The following is a 20,552-nucleotide window of genomic DNA, read 5'->3' as shown; positions in this document are numbered from 1 at the left end:
ACTGTGGTGCGTTTTGCAGGAGGAGTCATAGCTGCAGCTCTGTAATATATATATAGATAATAGATAATGCTCTACAATAATATATAGAATAACCAATAAAATAAAAGTAAGAATAACTAATAAAATTCTGATACACTGAATACTTAAGGTAACTTTAATTGTGTAATTAGAACAGGCATAGAAATCTTTTTCATGTTTCTCGGAGTGGTGAGTAGGGGGTTATAGTGCTTGCTGTCTTCTCTTTTGGCAATTCAGATGTCTTCTGATTTTCAATATAAGTGAAGAAAGGATTCGAATGACAGTTTCTTTGAGGATGGCGTAAAACAAATGCCTCCTAGGCTGGCATCAGGTCGGTTCAAGCACTAGTTGGGTAGGGACATCTGGTGGTGCAGTAAAGGAATAATTGAGCACTTGCAACTGGAAGTGCAGTTGCATTGAAATGATTAAGGAAAAAACCTCATTATGCTCATACTGTAATTACTTTTCTGGTTTTGATATTATTCTAGAAGCATTTATGTGCATGTTTACATTTCAGTTTCTGTATGATTTCAATTTACTGGAAAAACAAAAATAGAAACTAAGGCCCTGTTCTTGAGCTGGCAGCTTGCACGTGTAATGTGTTGAATGCCCCTAACTCAAAGGGCTTTTACCTCACAGTTAAACTGTAGGTGTAAAGTCAAACTGTGATACTGGACCACGGACAGAGCAGATATATGTAAGTAAACCCTGTGTATTTGGGCTCTGTAGTTCTGCCAGTGATTTTCTGTGATCTCTGGGCAAAGCTGAGTTCATTTGTTTCAATCCATCTTTCTGTAAAAGTGCTGTGATAATTTTCGGCTTCCCAATTCCATAGGTTAAAAAAAATTCATTAGAAGTAAAATACTTACATATCTTTGGTTATAAAGTTCTATATTAATTACAGATACAGTGAGCAATTTTATTTGTATGTGTTTACCTTGAGCCTCCATAGATCATCTATATGTAACTAATATTTTATGTGCAGTCATTTTAAAGGAGAAGCTCTTTAGGATGAATTTTCTGGTGCTGTTTGTATTTGTGGTTCTTGTAACTGATACTTATTTAGCACTGTGCGCATGATGACAAAACCGAGTCCTTGGAAACGTGTGTTGAAGGCAGAACCCTTGGGAAGAGTTTCCCATGAGCGTTTAAGTGCTGGGACGTCTTACCAGCACTGCACCAGGCGCCCTCCTGCGAGGACAAAGCGAGACTTTCCTGATCTGTGAACATCTTTCATCCTGTTTTGTTCTTCCTGCTGTTGCCATTGGTAGCACATGTTGACCACACATGGTGCCTTCTGGGAGAAGGTCTCATATTCTCTCCGGAGGTGTGGGCACAGGCTTACCTGGGACAACTTGGTCTCTGCAGGCAGAAGGCAAAGGGTTGTGTTCATCAGCTTCAGCTTATGCAGCTTTTGTGACTGCCGTCCTGTCTTCACTTAGTGTAAATGTGTTCTTGAAGTGATGGTGGTGATAAGGTGCTAGTTTGTGCTTTATGTATTGTGTCAGGAATGCACTTGTGCCATGATGTATTCCCCATGCAGTTCTATGAAAAGAAAAGAGGAAGAAAACCCCAGGTATCTGCTCTTTGCCTTGCTACCACCATGACACTGAGAAGTCTTCCAGGAAGAATGTGTAGAGGCTGCGAGTTTCACTTCTTTTCATTGTATCCTGGACAGAAAAGAGTCAGTAACCTAAATCTTTCACAGCCAGTTTTGGACTGTGTTCGTAATTCACACAAGGAACCCTGTAGTCTGTAAGGAAGGATGTCTATAATCAAGCTCAGAATCACTACAGGCACTATATAATTGAAAACCTGGGATTTGCAGATTGAGAGTCTTCTTAAAGTAACGAGCTGCAGCGATCAGCACTGTGCAAAGTAGAACAATTTATCTCAGACTCAAAATAACTGTTCCCTGCAGTTCTTCACAAGAGGTTGGGTATTTATCAAGGCCCAAACCTCCTTTCTGTACAGTAACAGTAAAGCTCGTGATGACTTCTTTTCCGTAAAGCAACAATTCTTTCTCGTATGAAATCTATTGTCACCCTAGTGGTCTGTCACCATCCTTCAAAAATTTCTCCATTCTTGGTTTGGTTAAAAGAGAGAAGCAATGGCATTTGTATGCTGTACCCTTTGTTTCTGAGATGTCCCAAGGCCATGGTGACAACTGTGAAGTCGGGGATAGCCGCAGAGTTGTTACAGATGGGCTGTTCTGCGTTAGTGAGAAGCTGGTGTTCGTCTGCAGCCTTTCTACACCATGTTTAATCTATAGCACTTCATACTGTAAGCAACCCCTAATAGTAAAAAACTGTTGTTTTTTGTGTTTCAGGTGCAAAGATGGCTTGAAAGGATTTACGTACTCTGCACTAAAGTAAGTGAAGTTTCAGTGATTATGTATCTTGAAGTGAAGATTTTGAGGAGCTGGGCACCGTGGAGGCTGCATTGTATGAAAAGAGTATTTATTCCTAAGACCAGTCATGCTGTTGTGAAACTTTTCCAACTTTTGAGGTATACAGCGTGTTCTGAAGAAGGCATAATACACCAGCAAGAGAGGAATGTTTTCATAGTTGGGACCGTTATTAAAGGGAATGCAGACACTCATGGTTTTGAAGGAGCATTAATCTTTTCTCTTAAACTGGGATTTGCGGTTTCTGATATTCTCCTAGCAGCAAATGGCTGCTGGGTTTTGACCTGGAGTTTATTTGCCACATTTACAAGATGTTTAATGAATGCAACAGTAGTTCTGTAACCAGAACCCAAACAGCATGGATTTGGAGCGTATTCATTTGTGATATCCTCAGCAAGCCACTAAACCTTGTGCTCAGACTCTCCCTGAATTTACTTGTGATGGGACCTTCTGGTATTACTCATTTCTTGTAGTCATAAAAAGTTTTCCCATCTTAGGGTCTTGTGTCAGAAGTACAGACACATTATTCTTATCTTTCCCCTACGTGCTGTTTACTACCTGTCTATCACGCAGCCCAGAGCATGGACTGTGTCAACTCACGGGTGGAGAAAAGAAATGAAGTCAAGCAAGACAGACTTGATGTTGTTGATAGTGGGAAATATTTTATAGAGTTTACAGCTATGAAACAGCCGTGGAATTTGAAAAAAGGTGCCAATAGTTAAATAATTCAGTCTGTAGTCCAGAAATACGAACATGAAACACCCCTATGGCAACATGCAGAAAGAGTGCTTTCTGAAATCATCAGGTCACAGTCACATACAGTTTTTATACCTTCATTGCCCTCAGCAAGACCACTGCAGTCCAGTGTAACCTGCAATACTGTGCAAAATGTTAGGAAGCATCTTGCCCTTGCGTCCTCCATTGCCCTTCATACGCAGTAATTCTACACCAAAGATGAGCTGCTATATTGACAATATCAACTTCTGGTGAGGAAAGAGGGCTAAAGATGAAGCCAAGCAAAACAGAGTTGGTGCTCTTGGTGGGAGCAAAAACATTTTGAAGATTTTACAAAACAGATTTTTTATAAAAATATTATAGTAATTACCAACCTTTATGTAACTGCATTTTGCTGGAGATAATTGAGATATTTCATGTGCCTTTTTTATTTTTGTATTTAGCATTCTTCCTTTGTCTGAGAGGTGGACTTCCCTAGTGGTGTTTTGTTAATAGATTTAAAAAAAAATCCTGTTAGCAATTGTCACCGTTATCTGAAGTTTAAATGTATGTCAGTGGGGTGACCTTTTCAAAGAGGTACGAGGCTTGGCAGCTGTATAGGATGCATTTTCTTTTGCAGACCTATGGGTAACTTCAAGCTTGTCTTAAAGACTGTAGAGACTTATATTTTATGTTATTGCTTTGAGTTATTTGTATAATTGTTGTTTTGTTGTGTTTTGTTTTTTTATTTCAGGTTCATTGTAGGAAAAGAGGAAATCCCCACTCATTCATTTTCACCTGAAACAGTGTTTTCAAAAGTAGATAGAAAGATAAAGCATTGTGAAAAAATATCACAGCCAATGAACATACTGGCTTTAACAAAAAAGCTCATGGACAAAGTGTGAGTCAAAGAAAACAAAAGAAAATCAAATCATTCTTCCTTAGTCATTGTAATGTTTTGTTATGTTGTATTTTACAGTGTTTTATAATTATTGTTTTGCATTTAAGTGGTTTTGCATTTTATTTTTTACCGGGTAGACAGCAGTGACAAATGATGAATTCTAATGAAGGCAAAATTTAAGACCTGCATGTCACAGCAATGACGTGCAATGTGCAGTTGTCTAATGAGGGAGAGTAAATTCAATCAATTCTGAGTGGCAGTGTGGTGGTTGCTTTTTGTGCAGTTTTCAGCAAAACCGGCTCGTGACATGATTCCGCTGGTGCTGGCAGTGGTATTAAAGAGGGGAAACTGCACAGCAGCGACCTTGCTTAGGTCACCATGACTGACTGTAACGTCATCTTTTTGGGGACCAACACGCCTGCGTTGCATCAAGGAGAATAGCCAAAGGACAGGATTGGTGGCACATGGCCCCTCCACTGTCAGGAAACAGGAAATTGCAAAGAGTGAGTCTAAAACTGTTTTGCACAAGGTCAGATCTAGATGTCTGAAGGTGAGATAAATCCCCTCCTGGTCTACAGAAGTGACATCAGATAGCTTTTTCAGTCTAATATGTTCAGATTCTGCACTTCAGCTGTGTCTAGTTTGTCTGCTCCTGGCATGTTGGATACCACAATGAGTCACTCATTTACAGGGAAGACAAAATAAAAATAGAAAATGAACTAGGGGTCCTTTCACACCACACCTACAAATCTTCGCTTACTCTCCAGGAACAGTTTTGTGACCAGACCTTTACCTGTGTGACATGCGGGAGAGAAACAAGTCTTTGAATAGCATTGTGTTCTCAAAGTAGTGGCTTATCTGAGCAAGTAAGATAATGAACAAACATGAAGTGACCTACATCACATGGTGACTTCCTATGATTTGCTGTGGGTTTTAATTGAAAACTCTAAGGGAAGTCACTGGTGACTTTTCAGGCATGACTGTATTAGACAACAAAAGACCTACAAGTAGAAGGCAGCTCCAGCCACATGCAGATCCTTTTAGCTGAGTTGCTTGTACCGATTTTGTCTTAAATGCCACTTACCAGTTTGCTAGAGATGGTTTATTTATGGCTCTTCCACTGTTCAGTTCATAGCTCTTCCACTGTTCATTAAATACAAGGATCAAGAGACTATCGGTGGAGAAGAGTGTTTTTTCTCTAAGATTTTTAAACTCCCAACTCAGACATCCAGAAAACTTTCAGTTTTCAGTCCTAACGCTCTCACAGGTTTCTCTTCCATATGGTTCTTCTCAATATAATTGAGTCTAAATGCTGTAACCTGATCACATTCTCATTACGGTTTTTGCTACACAAAGTGACCTCACAGATGATTTATGGCCATTATAGTACACGATTCAAAACTTCCAAGATATTTGACACAGTACATAAATTTTGTAGTTCTTTTTGCATTAAAACTTAAATACTTGGCTACAGCAAGATACAATGTTCAGACCTGGTATGACATTACTACTTTTAATTCTGCATAATGCAAGGCTAGCTGTACAATCCATGCATCCCACCATTCCAAGTCTCTCTTAAATGCTCAAGGTCAAATTCTCGGTCTGAAATAAGAGCAACATAAAAATCTGCATAGTAGAAAAAATAGTCTGGAAGTGAAAGGCTTGTACTTGAGAGAAGTCTTGCAGGTATCTCTGTGCATTTGTTTGTTCTGCATTGTCCTCCAATGAACCTTATAATGCTATCAAAAAATGTAAGGACATAGATAATGGATGCTTGGTCAAATACCCTTCCAGCAGAGACAAACCGGGAAGGGTCACATCACTTCTCACTGTTGACCACAGCAGAAAATTTTTCTTAATTTTGTATTTAATGTGTAACATGGTGAGAGGTTGGATCCAAATAGGTGTGCAGACACTTCTTGCTGTACAGCTAACGTATTGTTAGTTTTTATTGTCCTTTTATGGCATCATAAAAGTTCACAGTGTTCTCCAATGGGTAACGGGGAGAATGAGTGGTGGGAAAATAGCGCTTTAAGTATTTTTAGGCAAGAAAAATTTATGAAGTCTCCTGTCGATGATGCCAGAACCAGCTACAAGTTAACATGTGTTTCATTGTGCTTTTTGCAGGTGCAAACATGGCCCACGGCATCGATGCTGTAAACACTATGGAGATAATTGCATCTCATATTGTATTAAAGTAAGTGCAGGAAAAATGAGATTGACAAACTCTGGCAAAGACAGGGTAGAAGTCTTTAGTCAGAAAAAGCACATACTCAGGAAGTGAGAAAGGAGCCTGTTACTCATTCTTCTTCCATTGAAAATGTGTCAAGCCTGAAAACAGATTTTCTCAATTTAGGACAGGGTGGTGGTCAGGTTAGAGTTCTCTGCTTGTTCAGATTAGCTATTGTGAATGAATAACATAAAATGTGTGGGAAAAAATGAACTAGCAAGCAAGGAACTTGTTTAACTATGTGATTCACTTCACGGCTCAGCCCACTTGTGACTCCACCCGAAATAAAGCACCTGGAATGTGCTGCTTCGGCACGGCGCAGCCTCGGCGCACGTGCAGCTGCGCGGGTCTGGCACACTGCTGCTGGGCGCTGGACTCGCTCCTCCATTCATTTATTTTAAGGGCTCAGCGTAATGAGAGATTGATCACAGTTGCTGTGCCCAGGAAGAGCTGTTTATGGCCAGTGGCATAATTCATCCTCTGTTATTAATGTGATCAGCACATTTTTTTTCAGAGGAGTACTGCGCAGAGATTTGTTTTGGCCAGCATTGGCGTTGGCACAGGTGGTACCACCTGCTATGCCTGTTTTAGGAGTTGGTAAGACTCCAGTAGATCTTGATCACTTAGTAATTTACCCAGTTTTATCTATGGAGCAGTAAAAATGGATTTGAGTGTCTTCAGATGTTTTTGATATATACTACATTCAAAAATAACTTTAATTTAAAAATTTTGTATACAGTTAATGTTATCTCAGAAGAACTATGCTTGAATTTAGCATCAGAAGAGATCTAGCACAATGTTTATTCATGTGTGTTTATTAACAACATCATTTTGTGTGGTATTAACACTCTTTTTACACTGCAGTATATTAGCGTACCACTGCGTAAACATGGATTTAAGTTGCACCGGAGTCGATAGGATTTGAGATGGTGCTTAAGTGTCATGCTGAATTACGATGAGAATATGCAGTCAGGCATTCACAAATAGTTCAGGGTAGTTATGTCACTTTTCTGTACAACATATGTTTAACAGAACTTGGATTAAAATTGCAATTTCACAACCCATTACTGCTATCTCAGTCCACTTCGTGTTTCATTCATGGGCTCACAAACTTTGAGGACACAGACTTTCTATCTCCTTTATGCTTCCTTAGTGCCTTGCCCAGTGAGTTTGCTGTTCGGTGCCTCCTGGCCTGCTTTGTTTCCCATCTCCTGAGCGAGTGCTCATGTCTCATCAGCATCCTCTGGGGACCAAACATGCCCTGTGCAGAGTACGCTGTGTTTTCCCTGTAGATATCAGTGTCCAGCCTTCAGAATCAATGTCCAGGACTACAGCGAAGAGTATATTCCAAACAAAGATTAAAATCCAGCAGAACTGATTTTATGGGTCGATATGCTGCATTTCCAGATCTCAGCTGCTGATTCTATCTCCGAGTGTGCATCTTTTTTCATGGGTGCCTTGCCGTAACTTCATTCTGCTGCACTTTTACATAAAGAGCTGTCTTCCATGACTTGGGCATATTTTACAGTAATTAGCTCTTGACTACTTTTAGTCCAAACTTGCTTCCTGAGTTTGTTTATTAATCTCACACAAAATTGTTATGCACTCTGTGCTACCTGCTCAGCAGTCAAATCTCTAAGTACTCATAACACTATTATTTACAAGCAGTTAGAACAAACAAAGGTTTCTGTTAAAGTACTTGTAGTGGACTTGTTCTGTGACTACTTTTTTTTTTTAATTAAAATGAGTGAAAAATTTTATTTTAATGTATTTGGATTTTTAAAGATCCAAAATTCTTAAAGCATTTTCAGTTCTCTCTGTGGCTGTTCCTGGAGTTGATTAGTAATAACTGTGAGCTGACATGACTTGAGCATGTTTTTGTAATTCCATATCTGTAAGGGAGCTTTCAGATCTGATAATGATCTGATGAGCTGCTTATTGCTAGAATTTCCCCTTGTGCTATATTTTCCTGTACCCTTGAACGTCTCATCTTCTCATTATCATATCTGTGCTTTAATTGTCCTTGCATGCTCTTTTTCTCCTCTTCACACTTAAATGCACGTTAGCTAGTTGATGTTATCCATGAGAGCTTTTATGATTATAAAGTCACAGATATATTTAAGTGTTTCCTAACATGATGTTCCTCACCCCATCAGAGTAACCTTTTCTGCAGCTGGATAAAAATGTCAAACACACCGTACTTTTGTTTGTTCTCTTATTTTGAGCTTTGTTCATAACTGTTGTGTTTAGGACTTTCTTTTTATAGAATGGTATCTGTATTATAATAATCTAATTTTTTTTTTTTTTGGAAGATAAGGGCTATGTGCTTCACACTAGGGCTCCTCTGATTTAGGTGCAAATACATGCTCGTCTTAATTTTGACATTTTAACTGCCGAAAATTCACAGTGCACTTACATCTCTGCTTACCTCGCCTACCTTTCAGTAGGGATTTTCCCTATGTGATCAGAAAACACCGGGTCATTAGCTGCTCAGTATGTACAGTTTACATACCTTTAGGAGAAGCAGGTGAAGTGGTGGAAATCTTTCATTCATAGCTACTGGATCATTGGATAACAATTTTTTTTCCCACTTGATTCTCATAAACCACTTCTCAAGTAGCAGGGAGAGTAATTGTTCAGGAAGAGTTTATTACTGGATGTTTAACCACAATAAAATTTTATGAGATTTATGATGCATTATAAAATTGTGTAGAAGGCAGGAATGTTTTGAGTTTGAAAGGCTGCTCAATCAGACCCTCTGCTAGTTATTCCTGTAACTGCAATTGTCTCTGTGTCTCTGAGTGTCTTCTGAAAAACGAACTACAGGAATCACAAGCACTGGGTGCCTGCCTTATTTGCTGATGACGAGTGCACAAATAATTTTCAGATGAGGCATCTTTCAACCAAAACATGGATAGATTTCCTTCAGAATGATTTGAGAAGTTCAGCCATAGGGTAACAATAATAGGAAGCTGTGGAGGAACTATTAAGAAACTGGAGAGAAGAATTTGGAAAAAAAAAAAGTCAGTGTGGTTTTTGTGACATGGTTTAAAAAAATAGATCTGTATCCAAGGCGAAGTAGTAAGAAAAATCCATTGGAACCTGTAACTCTTTCAGTAGCCCTGCACATAATCTCCCTTCCAGTTTTGCCCTTTCTCTTGCTGCAGGCATCACTCAGCCTCCAGTTTGGCTCATGAGCATGTGCCAAGCCATCAGGGTCAATTTCTAATTCTCACAATTTCTCAGATTTATTTTTTGTGGACTTTTTCCTCCTTTAGTGCTTTCTCCAGACGTTTGAGAGTAGAAGTGCTCTTTTTTACCACCACATTGCTTTCCTCTATATACCCATTTGTGGTTAAAAGCTGGTCAGTAACCTGGAAATGAAGTCATCAGGACTATTTCACAGGACAGAATTTTGGAGAATAGAAATAGAGTTTGTCCCTTGAGGCCTTTTAGATATTCACAGAATTCAAGGAGAGTCAATTGTCTATGATTTTATTCCCTGCGCTGTTTTACTGGAGAATCAGTAAAAAAAGACTGGTCTTGAGTTTGAAGATGGGGATGCAATTTACATAGTATCTGCAGAGTGGGTTTTAAACTGCTCAGAGTCAAATATAAGTACTTCTGTAGAGGTTTTTGCTTTTCCTTTTTCTGAATTTGTGGTTTCTGAAGGGAAAAATCTTTTCTCTAGGGCTTCATTAGGATGTTTAGCATCGGTTACCTGATCCAGTGTTGCCTTCGGATTCCATCCACCTTCCGGCATCTGTTTACAGAACCATCCCGGCTACTTTCCCTCTTTTACAACAAGGAGAATTTCCAGCTTGGAGCTTTTCTGGGATCTTTCGTCAGTATATACAAAGTAAGCTTCTAACACGGAAATGACAAATGCCATGTTTTGTATTTCACTGGCTGCTTCATGTCACTGATACTGTTTGCTACAGCATGTGAGTCACAAGTTTTATAGTATTGCAGTAATCAAATTGTAAATAGAAAAGTGGTCCTTCATTCCATTTGTGTTTTCTTTTGTTTCTGGGCAAACCAGATGGATTTTGCAGCATGGTATGAAGATCAGGAGACAGGGAATGCTGCAGAGAAAATGAATTACTATTTCAAAGGGACTTGCTGTTACACAAAAACATTTTAGTGCAGGCACAAGTAGAGTCTGCAGTAGTGTTGCCAGAGAAGCTATTTGCAGATTTTTTGGCTCAAATATCTGGAATTCTTACTTGACGCTAAATAGCAGGAGATTGCAGAACATATATTACGTGCAGCTGAGGAGACACGGCACTTACCATTTGGAACTCTACCCTTCTACACCATTATAAGATGACAGATTGCGAACTGATAAGTGTTCATACACCGTTGTTGGAATTAATTATGTTTATTTATGTCAAAGGAGAATGGGACAAAGCACACACCCTGAGCGGCAGTATATTGCATAGTGCATGCTGAAGTGACTTTTTCACTTTTATATTCTCAATCACACTGTTCATTTTTCACCTGCCACTTTGCTTGCTCTGCAAACTTAAGATAGTTCTCTATTAATCAGGGTAACTATTACTTACTGAAAGTATAAAAAAACCCAAGAATTTGTAAGGTTACAGAGTTAAAAAATTTTGTGGCAAAGTGCAAGTGGCCTGTTTAGAGTTTATTTGAAAATTAAATTTTTACTCAAACTTCAAGAAAAGAGCCTTCAAAGAAAAAAAAAATTGCAATATCTGAAATGATGTCGAAGTCTTTTAAAAGCTCCAGTTGCAAAGGTAATTTATGAAGGTGACATACTCTGACCTTTTTTTTTATGGTTTATTACATACTTGGCACTGGTGAGGCCACCGTTCAATACTGCGTCCAGTTTTGGGCCCCTCACTGCATGGAGGGACATTGAGGTGCTGGAGTGTGCCAAAAAGAGCAATGAAGCTGGTGAAGGGTCTAGAGAAAAGTCCTGTGAGGAGCTGGTGTTGTTTAGCCTGGAGAAGAGGAGGCTGAGGGGAGGTGTTATTGCTCTCTACAGCTACCTGAAAGGAGGTTGTAGTGATGTGGGTGTTGGTCTCTCCTCCCAAATAACAACTGATAGGACAAGAGGAAGTGGCCTCAAGTCATGCCAGAGGAGGTTTAGACTGGCCATGAGGGAAAACTTCTTCACCAAAAGGGTTGTGAAGCATCGGAACAGGCTGCCCAGGGAGATGGTGGAGACCCCATCCCTGGAGGGATTGAAAAGACGTGTAGATGTGGTGCTGAGGAACATGGTTTAGTGGTGGACTTGGAATGTTGGTTTAATGGTTGGACTTGATGATCTTAAAGATCTTTTCCAATCTAAATGATTTTATGATTCTACTTTCTGTTATTGTTTGTGTTTCATAACTTCCACAGATTTGGGTTGCATTACATTTTTCTTCCAGTTTGAAATAAGCTTGTAGGGCAGCAGAAAGTCTAGTCACTCCAAGAGATTGGACCACAGCCAGAAAAAAATGAAATGTGGCAGATGTGGAACAATCTGGATCATTTGGGACTCTGCAAACCTGCAGTCATGCAAGTGAAGTAAATTTTAATGCAGCTTAGGCCACAATTACTTAGAACCATTCTGGCCTGAACAGCTGTGTGTTGTCATCTGTGTCAACAAACATTATCCTTTTCACCATGTCTTTTAATCTTTAGATTAATGTGTTTTCCTCGTTCCAGAATTTATTTGATGTATGGAAGAATCTCAAGGTGTTTGATGTGTAGTTGAAACCATACTTTATCGTGGGAAAGTCTAGACCACTAAAGCAAATGAAGATGGTGTGAATTCAAGAGTAGCTTTGGAGTTAAATTGATACTCAAATTAGATTGAGCTGCTCTCTGATTTTGAAATAAATGCTAGTGGTAAGCTGTTAATTAAAACACTGAAATGTGTCAGGTACTGTGGATTAAGGGTGTTATCACACTACACTTAATTCATACTGTGTGCTGTATTGGTACCTTATAGAGGAATATCACCAGTCTACACACTATGAAAGAGAAATAACTAGGGCTAATCCTGCTCTCTGATCACCTACAGGGTACTAGTTGTTTCCTGCGCTGGGTACGAAACCTGGATGATGAGCTTCATGCACTTGTAGCTGGTAAGTCAAAGACAAGAAGTCTATATTGCCTCTGTTGGGACACTGAAATATTTCTTTAGTCTGTCTTCCCATTCCCTTTTCTGACTTCTCTGATGAAAATAAGACATCAACGTTGTGTCAAAGCGACAGTGGTGTTTCAAGTTGCTGCATTTAAAAGAGATTTGTAAGGCAAATTCCATCCTGGTGTGGTTTTCTACAGTCAGCTTCAAGGACAGTCTATTATTGTTTGCCAAACTGTCCTTTATTTTCCAGCTGTGGAGGTGTGAGGTTCAAATACTGACTCTCTTTCATATGTGACAGAATACACATATGAAGGATGGGCTCCACTGGATCCGAAGAAGGACCCTTTTGCTATGAAGTTCGTGTGGTGATGCAGTCAGTCCATCACCTATTGAAAGCTCAGAGGTCTCTCATCCCTGTGGGACGAGAGAGGAAACTTAATGCTGTGCTCCTGAGCGCTGAAGTACGGATTTATTTCAGGGCTTCAAAACTCTGGGGTTTTTTGATGACATAAACCATTTTTTGATGGGCAACAGAGGAATATCACTGAACTTTGTTGTAGCAACAGAAAGCATAATCTTACAGCGTGTCTGTTGAGCTGACACACTGCAGCAGCAACACTAAATCACAATCTTAACAATCTTTTGTTTTCTAATTGTTACAGGGTGTCTAGCAGGAATTTCTATGATGTTTTACAAAAGTACTACTATCTCTATGTATCTGGCATCCAAATTAGTCGAGGTAAGATGTCACCCTCTTCACTTCATCTGTTTTTTCAAGGCAGGAAAAAAAAATGAACTTCACAGGCTTTGTAAGACAATTCCAGTATAATACAAGGTTGTGTGGCAGTGGTGTGTTTCAGTGCATGTGTGCCAAGAGGCAGTGCCGTTCTGTGGTCTCCTTTCTTTCTTATTTTCTTTTCCGTGACTCATTTTAAAAGTCCGTTAGGCACAGTTTTCCATGTACGTTCTCCGTGATTTTTTAATCTTCCGATGGGCCTTTGCTTTATAGCTTTTGTAGATTCTTTAAATCCAAAAGTTCCAAGAATGTCTATTCTACCAGAAACATAAATCAAAACTAGTCCTTAATTGCAGATTTATTGCCAAAAGCTACAGCTTAACTTCCTGCCTTTGTTCCCTAGTTTTGGCATTCAGCAATCTAAGATAACTCAGTCTATAGCTGGAGTTCTTTGTCAGTAAACTGACTGCTTTGCAACGAACTTCGTTCTAATAACTATTTTTCAGGCTTGATTTATTTCTATTAACATGTTAAAATTAGGAGCCATGGGGGGAAAAAAGTTTGGATATGTTGAATATACTTTATTAACCAGATTTTGGTTTCTTACTGTGATTTTTCTATAAAATCAAGACTTAGGCATGGTTATTTCCCCAGTGGCACCACTGAAATAAGTTGAGAGCATTCTATTATGCATCATCCGGAATCAGAAACCTTTCTCCTGCAGACCTCAAGGGCCTCATCCCTTGTGTTATTTATGCACCTCCATTACCAGAGAATTCATTACCAGCAGAATTCATTTGAAGGAATATGAAATTGTATGCTTTTTAAAGCATACAATTAAACATGAGAAGATATACTCTGTTTATTCTTGCTCTTTGTTATCCTAGATCAAGCTCTGAAATTCGTTCACGTATTGGTTATAGAAAAGCACGTCTTAGTTACCCATATAGACTTCTAGAACACCAGTTGTAAAAACCAATATTATCTTGTATCGCTGATGATTTTCTCTGGACTTGGAGACATTGTGGCTGCAGTGAAATAAGAAAAGTGCTGTGTGTTCTTCCCTTTTTTTTTTTTTTTTTTTTTTTTACTACTTTTTTTATTTTACGAAAGCAGCTGCATGCCCTTTGGCAGGTTGTCTTCCTTTTTTTTTTTTTTTTTTTTTACTACTACTTTTATCATCTTACGCAAGCCAAGGGTAACTGACCAAAGAGGCGTATGCTGCTTTGGAAGGTCAAGCTGTGCTCGGGAAAATAAACTTTACATGTTTTCTCAGAAAGGAAAGTATGTGATTTCAAGCTGTTTAAGAACAGCGAATATTCACTTGGTCGGAACGGTTATTGCACTGTTCTTTTGCTTTTTTGAAGTGAAGAATTTAACATAGGAAATTTTTTTATCTTTGAGATCTATACTACCCCTTTTAACAGCCAAGCTATTGGTAGATCCTGTTATAACAGCCTCTTATTCTCTCTTTCTTGGCTAACTTCTACAAGCTATCTCAATCAGTGTCACATTTGTGGACATATACAAAAACATGCGAGCATAGGTTAGTAATGTTGACATGTTACTTTGGAAAGGTAAAATAAAAAGTTAAAAGCTGCTTTGTTTGTTTCATTCAGCATTTCTTGTTTATTTTTATAGACTATATACTTCAAAGGCATTGAAGCAGGAAAGGTTCCTTATTTTCCTCATGCAGACAGCATCATCTATGCCATTTCTACATCAATATGCTTTCAGGCAGTAAGTATGTTGTCTTCTAGCAGAACATGAAGTTCTGGTTTAAATCAGGTGTTGAATGAAATGAGGAGCACAGGAATACAGTGATGTAGAAGGTATAGTGTGATGTATTGATTCCAGCAAGATGCTGTGAATCGGGACTGCTGCATCCTGCTTTTGAGTGTCATGGTAGGAAGATCATTTCTAGGACTCTAATTTCTCATATGCTTATAACTGAATACATTATTCAAAGCACTGAATTCATTGGAAGGGACCTCAAAATGCATCACCTGAGAAGATGAACATAAATGTATGGGCTTTCGTAAGCTTTTGAACAGACCTTTTCTCAAGGAGACAAGCAATATATTGTAATATTTTATGCTTTTTTAATCAACTAGAAGTTTTCACTTTCAGCTACCTTGAATTAAAATTTCCCATTTGAAAGAATCTGCAAGAAATAGTAAGAACATCTGAAGTCTTATGTTTGAAACAAGCTAGTTATCATCTTTAGCACTTTCCAAGTCAATTACATGCCTTCACACTCAGTCCTTTTGTTGGCTGCATCAGCTAGAAAAGCTCCTTTTCAGTGGTACCAAAATTACTCTATTGTTCCACTACATCAGTTCATTTCTAGAACTGCTGCTGAAACATCCCACTGAAAGTTTTCTGCACCTCTGTAACTATATGTGGGGGTTTTGTCCCCCTCAGTTAAGAGAATAAAGCAGTCTTCTGCTGTCTCATGCTTAACAGGACAGTTCCTTTCCTGCTCCTCGTTGCTCCCATATATTTGGGAATCTCTCTAGTATCAAAGTAAACTGATATCGTAGTGCTTGGGATGTGCCTGAAGGCCTGCAGCACTCAGATCTCCAAAATACTATTGTCAAGGACCATCGTGTGAGACTAACAGAAATAAAGTTAAAATGAGAAAAGAGGAGGGGGGTTTTTCCTCACTTAACTCATTGGGTAAAGAATCCAAGACTAGAAATTTTTAGGTTTAAGAGGAAGAAAGAATGGGGAAATTAGCAAAGGGAACTATGCTGAGATGTTTGTTACTCGCTATATTCATAAGTGACCTGGAAAAGTAACTGAATGGAGAAAAGACAAGGATTTTGGTTATATAATTTATTTAAGGTATGTAGCGTGAAATATAAAGATGACTGACTACGAGAAACCGTAGGTCACAAAATGCAGAGCAGAGGATAGAACAGCGGAGAAATGTGGCCTCCACAAGGGCAAAATCACGTACGTAGGAATAATGAGATTATCGTTGCTTTCTCTGCAATGAGATCTAAGTTAATTGCCACCACTTTTGAAAGACAAGTCTTCCGGAAATATCTTCTGTTCTCCAGTCTGTGCTGGTGGTGGACACAGAGAGCATGGAATGCTGTGAGTGGTATGTCTACTGACAGCGCTAGACCTTGGCGGGTGATCACACTGCTTTCAGTCCATGAATCGTGACATTATTTTTGAAAAAATAAGATTACATATATAAATGTATGTGCATGTGTATATGTATATGTCTTGCCATAACTATCCTTTCACCGGTTTTAACAACATAATGTAGTGGAGGAAGCTTTTGCCTGACTCTGTCAGCTGGCTCTGACAGAATATTCTCCTTGCAGGCAGTCATGGAAGTTCAGAACCTGAGACCTTCATACTGGAAATTTCTTTTACGACTAACAAAGGGCAGGTATGTAATCGGGGTATGTGTTATGGCCTGTCTAAACATGACATTGATCACACTAAACTTTCTGTCATTCGCTGTCAACAGCAGAGTCGTAGGAGTGTGGATGATTTTCCTGAGTATTTACTTTGCTTTTCAAATGGTTTCCAGAACTTGAAGTTCTTTGCTGCTGAGGCAACACTGAGAGGTTTTGTCTAATGACAGAAGCAAAGACTTAAATCTGGTTATCCAGCAGATGAGTGTTTTACTTCACTTGAAGGGTGGAATGCTTTCAGAATTCAATGGGATATGAAAAATCCAGTGAACAACTATACAGGTTGAAGAAATCACTTAGCATGTTCAGTGGTGGACAACATGGTATCACTGTATGTATAAAAGCATGACTAGAAATGTCGGAGTATTTCTTAAGAATACTTTGAAGATTCAGTAGTTTTTTGTAGGACATCTAATTCAGTTAGGTAAGAAGTTGTTTTTCTTGGAAAAGTAATCAAAATTTTTTACTGATTGTAACTGTAAATTTACACTGTAATATCTTACTGGATATTTTTCCTCTTATTTGCTGTTTCTTATTAAATTTCCTATTTGCTAATTCTCTTAAATGCTTACATTTTAGAATAGATTTTGCTGTAACTGATTTATAAACATACAATTTAGTGAAGTGTACGCTATCATACTGGTGTAGTATGTGGTAGAAACAAGGCATCCATATCTTGATGTAGATCAGTTTGAGTGTGATTATAAAAGGTAACGTTTGTCAGGACAGTGAGCTCTCGAGACTATAAAAATAGAAGTGAAATCAGAGGCAAGTCCCTGGAGCATGTTGAACCTCTGCTCCCCGGCTCACAGTACGCTCTTAGCTGGACATGAGGTGACTGAATACATTGGGAGACATAGTGAGAAGTTTTCCTTGGGGCGCCTGAGGCAGTCTGTAGGCAGCCTCTGAGGCCACACAAACATGATACAGGGGATGATGTCAGTGCAGATGTCCAACTTTGGCCGTGTTTCCCCCCGCCTTGTGCTAATCCTAAGATTGCTTTGGTTGAAAGAGAGGAGGGGAGAGAAATTCTATTCTGCCCATATATTTTATAAGGAAGTAAATCTCTGTAATAGTAATTTTGACACACTCTTCATAAAGGCAGGTTCTTTTGACTTTTCATATGTCTTGCTCTCAACAATATAGAAGACTAAAGAGATGGGAATATATTGTAACACCCATGAAATTGTTATCCACGCTTGGACAGACATGGCCAGACTTTGCAAGGCTGGGCTGATATTGTGTTTTGACTTTTTTGTTGTGAAGGTAAAAGTAGAAGAGGATTCTCTCCTTTCCCGTTTTCCTCTAGTTGTGTCATATAAATCTACACAAAGCACTATTAATCAGATATGTATCTGATATGTATCAGATATGTTGTGGTTTTTTTTTTTTAAATCTTCATTGCCCAAGATGAAAAACTTGGTAGTCCTTAAACTGTGCAGGCCAAAGCCTGTAGTTCAAAGATTTGGATAGTCTTTCATGCAGTGAAATAATTTTATACATAAAATAATGATTTAAAAACCAAAATAGTTTGAAATAAATTTCTTTTTTCAAAAGTAAATGAATAATCTGTTCTCTCTCTTATGTCTCTTTCAGGTTTGCTCTCATGAACAGGAAAGTTTTAGATGTATTTGGTACGGAAGCATCTAAAAACTTCAAGGATTTCACACCTAAGCTTGACCCAAGATACACAGTTGTACCACCAGAGCTACCGCTGGAGCTGTCTTGAAAACGACAGTGTATCTTGGCATTGAGTATGATCAGCGTTTTGTCCTGAGAAGTTAATTAACTTAACAGTCGTATATATGGAGGAGGGCTTGGGCTCCACTTCAGTATTATTTCAATGAGAAATGCTTTTTACCGATCAAAAGTACTGAAGCTTTGCAGGAAGGCGTTGGCTTAGTGATTAAGCCCCTTCTGTACACAGAAAATATTCCTGGGTTCCTGTCTGACAGTATGGTAGATTCCTGAACAAATTAAACAAATGAGTAATATATTTAGAGAAGTAAAGCATAAATACGCGTAATAATTTCAGAAATTCTTCAGTTCATACCAGTAGAATATTCTTGGTAAAACTAAAAGTAATTCTTAATTTACAAAGGAAGACAAATGGCATAGTTTAGGTCCAGAATTTTACCTGATCTTAAAACTGTTGCAGTCGGGTGAAAATGCTTCCTTGGCTTTCTAAATTGTGCCACCGATTTATCTCAGAAGAGCCACTCCCCACCTATTATTTAAAATTACAGTATTTTTACACAGCTACGGTTGCAAAATAAGACATTCCTTAGGAAAAGAAAATGCGTATTGATTCAGAAATCACATTCCAGGGCTGCAAATCCCACTGATGATACGGATGACAGACAAGGAAAACAAGGCGGCAGTACCAGTGACTGCTGCGCCGTGAGGAGCCGCGGGTGTGGTGGTCAGCATCTGCCAAGTGGAAAATGACAAAACCAGCAGAGGAAGGAATGAAATGTTCCAGCCTCTAAGATGGTGCTGGAAACAGCAGACAGTTACAAAAATAAAAACACCAAAAACAAAACAAACAAACAAAAAAATCCCCCAAAATATACTGAAATTAAATGTTTATTTTTAAGGGCTTGACATTGTCGCTTTAGATGGCATCGGGTTGTTTGTCAAGCTGCAACTCAAGCCAGCATTTGCAGCGTCCTTTAAGAAAGAGCTGACCTCTGAGGTTAGACTTACAGGAGAACAGTTTTGATGATTGTATTAATATTATTTTTCCCTTGTTCTTCGTGACGAGTCGGTTTTCTGTCGGTCCGTCAGCCAGCCACGACCGGGACAGCTGCATTCAATGTAATACGGTACTAAGTGCAAATAACTACCTATGTAAATTCCATCTCATTTTTACCCTGCGTGTTTCTGCAGGTAATAGTTTGTGATCTAAAGCAAGACCTCGACATGCTAATTGCTTTTTTTGCTTTTGGGTTTGTTTTTTTTTTTAATTAGAATCCATTCAGGTGATGCTGAATGGTATTTGTTACCCTAGAACTTAATGAAAAGATGAAGTATATTCACATTCAACAAGGTAAGCCAGGGAAAGGATATTACAGTAGGTTGCATGTATTTTTAATAGAAAACAAAAGAACTACTCCTCAATGTTTTATTGGAAGTTTTCGTCAGATACTATGAATTGGATTCATTAATAGAATCTTTGTCTTGTAACACTGTAATCCTACCCCAGCCTTAAGCATATTTTAATTCCCATTAGTTCAGTTTCTTATTGATGAATATGCAGTAATTTTTATCAGATTTACAGATATGTCGTGGAAATTGTAGCAATCTGTGCACAAAATCTGCTTCTTCATCAGCTGCTGTAACAGCGATGCTTTATCACTGTTACTAAAGGTGCTTCGTCCTCTAAAACAGTTGTTGTCCAAGTTCGTGTGAATAAAAGTTCTGCAAACTAGTTTGTATGCAATATTTTATTGCTCGAAATGTTATATTAAAATTCCTCAAAAGGAAAGAAAAGTTAATTCAACAAGAACTTTAAAATGATTGTAATAGGTTTGTAGTGTATTTCCACTGGAATATGTTCTAAAATACTTGACATTGTAAAGTCTGAGAAGTTATATATTTTAGGTACTGTGGTAGATCTCACACCCTATATTACGAATACTTTCTCGTGTAACTATACACGATCCTCAAACTTCAAGATATTTTATAGATGGATTAATTCTCTTCACTGGAATGACAATTGTGATTGTTTCTCTATTTGAGTTTTAAAAAATCCAAGTACTACATCTCAGCAGCTAAACAACAGTTTTGGCTATGTTTTCTTGCTTCCAAACCTCACAGTCCTTGTTTCGAGTTATTTTCATGTAATATAAAAAGAAATAAAAATTTTTTAAATTATTTTTATTCAAATCAAATATATGTAAGAGGAAAAAAAAAGTCGTAATGTTTTTCCCGATAATAAACAGTTGCTGCTTGATAAAGTGACTTATTGTCTGTGTTGTTGTTAGTAAGCCATCTGGAGTCATCAGTG

The 20,552-nt window shown here is 38.4% G+C and overlaps 1 protein-coding gene across 1 annotated transcript; it reads left to right on the top strand.

Moving 5' to 3' along the window:
• Nucleotides 1-2,347: 2,347 nt before the first annotated feature.
• On the top strand, nucleotides 2,348-18,829 carry TMEM135 (transmembrane protein 135; the record flags this gene model as incomplete). Its single annotated transcript, XM_010140673.1, has 9 exons — nucleotides 2,348-2,389; nucleotides 3,894-4,040; nucleotides 6,168-6,237; nucleotides 9,962-10,129; nucleotides 12,308-12,371; nucleotides 13,036-13,112; nucleotides 14,751-14,849; nucleotides 16,448-16,515; nucleotides 18,140-18,829. Coding segments are annotated over 9 exons (868 nt in total), but the record flags the coding sequence as incomplete, so codon positions are not given.
• Between the last annotated feature and the right edge of the window lie 1,723 nt (nucleotides 18,830-20,552).

This window comes from Buceros rhinoceros, unplaced genomic scaffold (genome assembly GCF_000710305.1).
Source record: "Buceros rhinoceros silvestris isolate BGI_N320 unplaced genomic scaffold, ASM71030v1 scaffold16217, whole genome shotgun sequence".
In the NCBI taxonomy this organism is placed as follows: Eukaryota; Metazoa; Chordata; class Aves; order Bucerotiformes; family Bucerotidae; genus Buceros; species Buceros rhinoceros.
Note: the sequence above shows the minus strand (reverse complement) of the source record. Positions and strands in the feature narration are given on the sequence as shown.